The sequence below is a fragment of the Bison bison genome, unplaced genomic scaffold, assembly GCF_000754665.1.
Source record: "Bison bison bison isolate TAMUID 2011002044 unplaced genomic scaffold, Bison_UMD1.0 scf7180017864313, whole genome shotgun sequence".
NCBI lineage: Eukaryota > Metazoa > Chordata > Mammalia > Artiodactyla > Bovidae > Bison > Bison bison.
The window spans coordinates 1,732,132-1,742,016 of NW_011494885.1; the positions used below are offsets into that span (position 1 = coordinate 1,732,132).

At 48.1% G+C, this 9,885-nt stretch overlaps 1 protein-coding gene and 1 pseudogene across 1 annotated transcript in view; both read left to right on the top strand.

The window, feature by feature from the left end:
* Positions 1-9,885, top strand: part of PVRL2 (poliovirus receptor-related 2 (herpesvirus entry mediator B)) — a 31,165-nt gene that overhangs the window by 4,151 nt on the left and 17,129 nt on the right. Inside the window, exon 2 of the mRNA XM_010852581.1 lies at positions 9,502-9,883. Coding sequence (XP_010850883.1) covers positions 9,502-9,883 — 382 coding nt within the window. The remainder of the gene's footprint in view (positions 1-9,501; positions 9,884-9,885) is intronic.
* Positions 5,712-6,684, top strand: LOC104997680 (annotated as a pseudogene).

The window sequence follows — 9,885 nt, forward strand, 5'->3', positions numbered from 1 at the left end:
CTCTGTCCCCCCCCGCCCAAAGGATCCCCCGGGGCTCACACAATGCCCTGGGCTGCCCCTGCCCTGCCACCACAGGAAGCCTAGCATGCCAGGCCACAGGCAGGGGAAATGTGTCTGGGGACCCAGCTGACACCCCATGAAGCTGTCACCAGCCTGGCTCGCTGAGGAAAGCTGAGGGCGGCTGGTGTTCCCACGGCCACACCCTCCCCCACTGTGCTGCTGACCATGTTCTGGCCAAGGTCAGGGCACAGGCTCTCGCCCAACAGTGTCCTGGACACTAGGGTCTGAACTCCAGGCCAACCTTCCTCCTGGCTTCATTTCTCCCGCCTCTGCCTGAAACGCAAAACATCTGGGCATCAGCCAATACACCTCGTTCCCCTCACCACCTACCCCTGCCCCACAGCCGGTCAGCCTCCATGTCCCAACCGTTCTAACTTCTGAATGTGTTTCCAATCCAGTTCATCCTCCATCCCCACTGCCCTGACCCCCGAAGCCTGGCCCCAGTCCATTCTGAGGGTTCTTTCTAAAGCACAAATCTAACCTTGTCCCTCCCCCTGCCTGTAACTCTCTATGGTTCCCTAGTGCCCCTAAAAAAAAGCCCAAACTCTAACTCAGCCTCAGCCTCTGTCATCTAATGCACTGTTGCTTCCCCATCTCCACCTCATTCATTCACTCAACACATTTCTGGAGCTCTGTAAGAGCTGTAAGTGTGCCGGGTACGCCTCTAGGCTCTGGGAATACAGCAGGAACCAAGGCTCAGATGATAGAGAATCTGCCTGCCAATGCAGGAGACCCGGGTTTGATCCCTGGGTCAGGAAGATCCCCTGGAGAAGGGAATGGCTACCCACTCCAGTATTCTTGCCCGGAGAATTCCACAGACAGAGAAGCCTGGCAGGCTACAGTCCATGGGATCACAAAGAGTTGGACATGACTGAGGGACTAACACTTTCAAGACAAAGATCCCTGCCCCGAGAACTAATGTTCTAGCAGGTAAAAGACATCAGGTGCAATGAGGAAAACGAAGCAGTGTCAAGGGAATTTCTGTTCTCATCATTAGGGTGGTCAGGGAACGCCCCAGAGCAAAGATCTGGAGGGAGCGAGGGAGGGGAAAGTATTCCAGGATGAGAGAACAGCAAGTGCAGAGGCCCTGAGGTGGGACTTGCCTGGCATGTCTGAGAAATGGTGAGGAGGATGGCGTGTCTGGAGCAGGGTGAGCCAAGGGGAGAGGGTGAGAGATGAGGTCAGAAAGAGCACGGGCACAGGTCACACAGGACCTTGTGGGCTGCTATAAAGACTTGAGCTTTTTTTATTTTCCGAGTGAGGAGAGAGCCATAGAAGAAGACCCTTCTCTGCGTGTGGGAACTGCAGGGGGCACCTGCAGCCCTTCATGGCAAGGGAGGGGGTGTGTGTCAGATGACCTAGGGGAGAGATGCCACTGGCTTAGACCAAGATACGGGTAATGCAGGGGTCAAACCTGGTCCACTTGAAGATATATTTTGAAGAAGAAGCTGATGGGATTTCCTGATGGATTGCAATGGGGGTTGAGAGAGAAAAAGTGGAGTCAGATATGACTCCAAAGCTTCCATCGTAAACCTTTTACTGAGGTGGAAAGACCGAAAAGATGGGCCATTAACCATATAGGGGCTGAACCATGCTATTCATTCATTCAAAATGAGGCATTTAGAATGGGAATCGTGGAGCCTTGGAATTTTAGAACCTCCTTCATTTCACATATATGGAGCATCTACCAGGAGCAGGTCTCTGTTGCAGGTCTCGAGTGTAACCCTGTGAACAAGACCAGGCAAAGAATTCCTGCCCTCCAGGAGCTCAGGAGGGTCATGAAAACCTGGTGTGTGAGATGGGGAAATGGGTTCGGGGTGAGGGGATGATGAGGGCCAGCTAGTCAGAAAGAGGAAGGGTGTATGGCCATCCAGGACAAAGTATTGGTGATAAAAGAAATTCCTGAGAAGCTTGCCCCACAAGAAGCTAAAAGTGGGTTTTTTTTTAATTTAATTAATTCATTTATTTCAGGCTTACCGACCAGAGATTGAACCCCTGCCCTCAGCAGTGAAACCACAGAGTCCTAACCACTAAGCTGCCAAGAAATCCCCAAAAGTGGGTTTTTTTTTTTCTTGTTGCTTTTTTTTTTTTAAATCTTCTGAAGCTACCAGGGCCACTTGAGTTGCAGGAGGACAACCTCCCTCAGAAGAGAGGTGTGAACCCCAGGCCACGACAGTGAAAGCCTGGGTCCTAACTACTGGGCAACCAGGGAACTCCCCAGAAGAGAGGCAACTGGCAGCCACAGGATTTCCTTAGGACAAAAAATCTGAGTCCCCAAAGGGACCCAGTGACCCAGGCAAGGTGTGGAGCTCCATGGGCTGGAGCTTGGCTTCCCTTGGGAAGGGTCTCCTCCTCCAGGAAGCCCTCCTGCCCTTCCCCTTGGCTGGGTCAGGCCCCTGCTTTAGGTCCTCCCCTCCAGCCCCAGCCCTGCCCCACCCCGCCACCGACTGTCTGTGCAATCTCTCCCCTCTCCTGGAATGTCAACTCCTGGAGGACTTATCTTGACACATCTGTGAAATGTACAGCCAGAACAGATCTTGATATTTATTCAACAGTTTTTTTTGTTTTTTGTTTTTTCCCCCAACAGTATTGATTGAGCACCTACTATACCCATGCCCTGGTGTGGGCTCTAGGGATACAGTAAGCAACAAGATAGATAAATCCCCGTCCTCAGGGACTGACTCTCTAGTACCTGGGGTCACCGTGTTGAGCAACTATTTGTTGCCCACTGGTTGGCACAGGCTGGAAAAGAATGGCTAGCAGGAAGGTTCTACCACTCAAGCCCTTGAAGTTCTCAATCTTTGCTTTAGTCAAGTTCTTCTCCAAGTGAAGAACCCTCAATGGTTCCCACTTACCTCAAGAAGAAAACTTAAACCCTCATCCCCACCCTTCGTCTCTTCTGCGCTCACACTGGCCTGGGTGTTTTTTCCCTGACTGAGTTCCCATCCCTCCTCACCCAGCTCAAAGGGGGCAGAGCCCTTGGGAACCCTTGTCCCATCCTCAGCGCCTCTGGGAGCCACGCAGGGTCCTGGCACCTTGAGGGAAGGGGGCGACCCTGCCTCAGCTCCACCCAACTGCTGCCCCCAGGGTCTCATATCCTGATTTTTGTCTGGATTTGACCTCCAGACCTTTCTGTGCTGCTAGGTCACTTCTGAAACTATGCTACCTGAGCCAAAAGTAACTGAGGGAGCTGGACTTGGTCGGTAGCATGTGGCTGTCTGCCCCTACTTGACTCACCTGCTGTGCCTGCCCTCTGAGGAACCTATGGGAGAAAATCATGTCATGGACTTGTCGCCAGGGACCCTACAGGGTTGCTCAAACATTCCCATTTTACAGATGGAGGAATTCAGGCTCAAAACAAAGTCACCCGGGGACTTCCCTGGTGGTCCAGCGGCTGGGAGACTCCATGCTGCCAATGCAGAGGGCCTGGGTTTGATCCCTGGTCAGGGAACTAGATCCGACATGCTGCAATTGAGAGTTGCCATGTCACAGCTAAAGATCCCATGTGGCACAATGAAGATGGACGATTCCACATGCTGAAACCAGGGCCTGGTGCAGCCAAATAAATAAATATTTTTTTAAAAAAGTCACCCACCTAAGAGGGCACAGAGCCAGCAGGAAGCCCCCAGCCATCTGCTCCAGGGTCCCACACATGACACTCTGCAGTGTGGTCCCTCTGGAGGGGAGGATGCCCACATCTCAAGGTGGCCCCCCTGGGTTTGAGTTGCAAGATATATGTAGGGATTCCACGAGATGATATGTGTGTCACACGGCCTTGACTGATGGCTTCTTTTGAGCAGTGCCTAGGATGGGTCCTGCCTTCTCTTGGGGACCCTCTCACTAGGGTCACTGTTAATGTTCCCTGGATTCCTGTGGGAGGCCAGCCGCTGCACACATGCCTCCCCTCACATCTCGGTCAAGGGCAGCTGGGCATGGGCCTTTGCCTCGGAGCTGGGTGTCAAGGGCTACTTGTAATTATACTTAGCTGGTTATGTTTATTTACCAAGCACTGATCTTGCACTTCCTGGGGCCCTGTGTGCTAAGTGCTCAACAAACATCCTTTAATCCTTAAACAGCAACCCCTAGGAGGTGGGCACCATTATTACCCTCCCCTTTACAGCTGAGGAAACTGGGGCACAGAGAGGTTAAACGACTTGTCCAACGTCACACAGCCAGTAAGTGGCAGAGCTAGGATTTGAAGGCACGCAGTCTGTGCTCTCAGTCCCCCATGCTTTACTGCCTTGCACGGTAAAAAAAAATTCGCCTTTTTTAAAAATAAATTATTAATGCATTCATTTGGCTGCGCTGGGTCATAGGGTTAGAGTTAGGGATGTGGCATGTGGGATCTAGTTCCCTGGCAAGGGATTGAACCTGGGCCCCTGCATTGGGAACATGAAGCCTTAGCCACTGGACCACCAGTGGAAGTTTCTGGAGAAACATTTATTTTTATGTTCGTTTTTATTAAAAGCCAGAAAACCAATGATGAGCTGAGAAATAAAAGCCATATATTCAGACAAAAACTGGCATGGAAATGTTCACTGTAGCTTTGTTCATAATCACCAAAAGGTGAATACAACTCAGCTGTCCATCAGCTGCTAAATGAATGAACGAAACATGGTCAGTCTGTACAGTGGAATATTACTGAGCCATAAAAAGGAACCGAAGCACTGATCCTCGTTACTGCCTGGGTACACCTTGAAAACACTGCCAAGTGAAAGACAGCAAACACAAAAGGCCACGTATTTTTTTATTTGATTTATGTGATATGCCCGGAAGAGGCCAGTCTCTAGACAGAAAGTAAATCACTGATTGTCAGTGACTGGGCGATGGGAGGTGCAACTGACTGTATGATTGTTACATGGATTTCTTTGGGGCATTATAACAATGTCCTAAACTTGATTATGGCGATGGATGCACAACTCCTGTGAATACATGAAAAGCCACTGACTCGTACATTTTTAATGGATAAATGGGAATTAATCTCAATAAGGCTGTTAATAGAAAAAAAAAAAAAAACAGGCTTAGAGGGTTGTAGGTTTTATAGAAACAACTGTGCAGGAAAAAAAATGAAATATATACCCTTAAATTTTTTTTAAATTTCTTTTGGCATAGATTTGAGTTTTTGTTATTTTTGGAAAATTCTTTTTTCCCTCCAAACATTTGACAATGAAAAGTTTCCAACATACACGTGTAAGTTGGGAGAAAGGCCCAGCAGCCTCCCTCATCTCTGCCTCTAGACTTGACAGCGTGTCATATTCTGTCCTGTTTGCTTCATCACTTTACCATTTTGGGTTTTTTTTTTTTTGGATGAACATTTCAGATATGACATTTCCACCTTTTATCTTTCCCTTCTTTCTTCTTCTTGTTGGCTGTGCTGGGCAGCTTGTGAAATCTTAGTTCCCTAACCAGGGGTTGAACCTGGGCCCTCAGCAGTGAGAGAGCATAGCCTTAACCAGTGGATCGGAAACCAGGAAATTCTCATCCACCCTTCATCGTCTAAGGAAAAGAAATACTACATAAAAGAGATAACCAACAAGGACTCACTGCATAGCACAGGGAACTATACTCAATGTTTGTTAAACCTATAAGGAAAAGAATCTGAAGACAATTCTGAACGGCTGTGCTATACACCTGAAACTGACACATGGTAAATCAGTTATAGGACTTCCCCGGTGGTCCAGTTGTTAAGAATCCGCCTGCCAGGGAGAAAGGTTCGGTCCTTTTCGTCTGGCGGCAGCCATCAGGGTGAGTCGAAATGGGTGCGGACAAGTACATCCACCAGCTATGGAGGAAGAAGCAGTCAGACGTGATGCGCTTCCTACCCCGGGTGCGCTGCTGGCGGTACCACCCGCTCTTGCGCGCTGCACCGCGCCCCCCGCCCCCGCGCTGCACCTCCCCTATCCCCCCTAACCCCCCTGCCCCGGCCCGATGAGGCCCGCAGGCTGGGATTCAAGGCCAAGCAAGGTTATGTCATATATCGGATTCGTGTGCGCCACGGTGGCTACAAACGCCCAGTTCCTAAGGGTGCCACTTTCGGCAAGCCTGTCTCCCATGGTGTCAACCAGCTCCAGTTTGCTCGAAGCCTTCAGTCTGCTGCGGAGGAGCGCACTGGACGCCACCGTGGGGCCCTAAGGCTCCTGAATCCCTACTGGGTTGGTGAAGAGTCTACATACCAATTCTTTGAGGTTATCCTCATTGATCCATTCCATAAAGCTATCAGAAGAAACCCTGACCCCTAGTGGACCACTAAACCAGTCCACAACCACGAGGAGATACGGGGGCTGACGTCTGCAGGCAGAAAGAGCCGCGGGCCAGGCAAAGGCTACAAGTTCCACCAAGCTATTGGTGGCTCTCGCTGTGCAGCTTGGAGAAGGTGCAGTACTCTCCAACGCCACCGCTACCGCTAATATAATGTTTGTCAAGTTCTTACCTAATAATTTAGGACGTTCTTGTCTGCTTAAAAGTGTTTTTTAATTTCTGTTGAAACTAGTTGTGTGCAGATTGCTTCATTGAATGCATTGTCAAATTATAAAAGTTAGGGACTTCCGTAGTGGTCCAGTGGTTAAGACCCTGTGCTTCCAATTCTGGGGGCACGCGTTTGATCCCTGGTCGGTCTGGAACTAAGACTCCACATGCTAAGACCTGGTACAGCCAAAAAAAAAAAAAAAATTATGGAAGTTAAAGTGCAGTGATGCTCGAAGACTTTAAGTGATGGTGTAACCCGTTTCTAATAAGGGGAATGCCTTTGTTTTTGCTTTCTTAGGGAGTTGATATGTCATGTTTAAAATGCTGTTTGGGCAATAGGTGTAAAGTTCTATAAAAGAGGAGTGCAGAAATTTCACCCTGTAGATTTGTTGATGCATGTGATGAGACCTGCAGCTTTACTGGGGTGATGCAATGCTCTGCAGTTCTATGGAGTTTGGCAGCTACAACGTTTTAAGTTGGATATTTCTTGGAAATGTGAAGGGTGTCCTGATCCTTTCTCAAGATCATATGCAGAAAAATAAAGTTGACTAGGGTCCATGTTTTAGGCTTAATCTGATACTTCATTTATGTAACTGCTGCTTCTGAAAGGCAAAAAGTAATGCCACCATTTTTAAGAGAATTGAATAGACCTGTTGCAAGAGGGTTCTCACAAATGAATCAAATCCTGGTTTACCAAAATTAAATTGCCTTGGCCTCCATGGTACCACTGAAGTTCACATAAAGCTCCTGGTTCAGACTCTGGCATGTGTAGAATACTGAACTTCATGCAACATGGTTGTATTGACATTGGTGTTGATTAAAACGAATGGAAATTGAACATTAGATAAGTGAGAGGGAGTTATTAGCCCTGAGGTTTTAGGAGCTAATAACTCCTAGGATTTAGGATTGGGAGGCTGATGTTCATCAGATCCCTTTCAGATGTAGGACGATAGTAAAAACTTATCAAAAAATTAAATGTTTTATCTGTAGTATTAGTTTGTGACCATCATGAACCACCTTAGGGGATGCAGGAAATAGGGGTGGTTATATTTAAAAGTATCATTGCTAAGTGTAATCAGTGTTCTCTAGGGTCAAGTCACTCCATTCTTAAAAGGCTACTGAGAAGGACTTCCCTTGGGGGTCCAGTGGCTAAGATTCTGTGCTCCCAATGCAGTGGGCCCAAGTTCGATCCCTGGTCAGGGAACTAGATGCCACATGCTGCAATGAAGATCAAAGATCCTGTGTGCTGCAACTAAGACCTGGCAACTAAATAAACAAATAAATAATAAGTATCTTTTTTAAAAAAAGGCTACTGAGAAAAATCATGTAGTTGGTGTCACTACAAGTTCAATTGGCTTCTGACTTTGTGCTGTCTACAGTTGTTCCCATCCCTGCTCAAACCACCCTCAAGAGCTTCACAGTTCCAGACTTGGCAGGCCACCAGTTGTGGCTGGGCTCACCACCTCATTCTGCTCGTTGCATCGTGTCTTCCTGTAGACTAGACTTCTGTTTCCCAGGGTGTGTTTGAACGTAGAAAATACGGAAGAGGAATTACCCCAGTTCTTGGTTTGCTGTCTCAATAGGTAGTTTAATTTTGAAATCTAATTACTGATTTTCTTGAACCAATTTTTCTTGTTTTTTTTTTTCCCCAAGGGTTTTTAAAAGGCCCACTTAAGTCATTTCCAGAAAACAGACTTGCAAAACCTTTTGAGATCCAAATTCCTTCCTACTCAAAAAATCTTAAACCATATTATTCTGTGTGTAGAGGTTGTTCAACTATATAATAATGGAATAAATGTCTATTAAACTGAAAATAAAAAAGAATCTGCCTGCCAATGCAGGAGACACAGGGTTCTATCCCTGATTTGGGAAGATTCCACACGCTGCAGAGCAACTAAGCCCAAGCACCACAACTACTTAAGCACAGACAAAAATTAAAGAAATAAATAAAATGTTAAAAATAAATCAATCAACTATACTTCAATAAGATAGGGAATTCCCTGGCAGTCCAGTGGTTAGGACTCAGCACTCTCAATGGGAAGCCCGGGCTCTATCCCAGGTAGGGGAACTAAGACACTAAAAGCTGTGTAGTGAAAAATGAAATAAAATAGGATATTTTTAAAGATTTTTGATTTAAGGACTACTTTGTGGTTATTCAGTTGCTAAGTCATGTCCCACTCTTTTCCCACCCCATGGACTATAACATGCCAGGCTCCTCCGTCCTCCACTGTCTCCCAGAGTTTGGTCAAATTCATGTCCATTGAATCAGTGATGCTACCTAACCATCTCATCCTTTGCCGCCCCCTTCTCCTTTTGCCTTCAGTCTTTCTCAGCATCAGGGTCTTTCCCAGTGAGTCAGCTCTTCACATCAGGTGGCCAAAAAGTATTGGAGCTTCAGCTTCAGCATCAGTCCTTGCAATGAATATGCAGGGTTGATTTTCTTTTTAAGATTGACTGGTTTGATCTCCTTGCTATCCAAAGGACTCTCAAGGGTCTTTTCGAGGACCACAATTCAAAAGCATCAATTCTTCGGCACTCAGCTTTCTTTATGCTCCAGTTCTCACATCCATACATGACTACTGGAAAAACCATAGCTTTGACTCTCTACTGGCAAAGTGATGTCTCTGCAGATTAATATGCTGTCTAGGTTTGTCATATCTTTCTTTCCAAGGAGCAAGTGTCTTTTAATTTCATGGCTACATGAATACTACATAATCACAATTTATTCATCACACCGAAGATCATGAGCAGTAATTCCACAGCTAGCCCAGAACCCAAATGGCCCTAGTTTTCCTCAAACTGTCTTATCTGGCTGGCCTTTTGGGAACTGGGACAGCGTGAAGATGCCTGCATTACCCTGAGGTCTGCATTTCCAGGGTGGTTTGGAGGGGGGCCCCTCCCATGATGGCTCTGCCTGGCCCAGGGATTTCTAGGTACTTCCCCGACCCGACATCTCTCTCTCTCCTCTCTCCCCAGGAGCCCAGGATGTGCGGGTTCAGGTCGCCGCTGAGGTGCGGGGCAACCTGGGGGACACGGTAGAGCTGCCGTGCCACCTGCTGCCTTCAGCGCCTGAAATCCGAGTGTCCCAGGTGACGTGGCTGCGCCTGGACGCGCCCGAAGGCAAACAGAACGTGGCCATCTTCCACCCCCAGTATGGTCGCAGCTTCCCCAGCCCGAAGCCCGGCAAGGAGCGGCTGTCCTTCGTCAATACCGCGTCGAGCTCGGGGGCCGGGCAAGGCTCGGAGCTGGAGGTGCGGGACGCCACGCTGTCCCTCCGGGGGCTGACGGTGGAGGACGAGGGCAACTACACTTGCGAGTTTGCCACCTTTCCCAAGGGCACCAGTCGGGGAGTCACCTGGC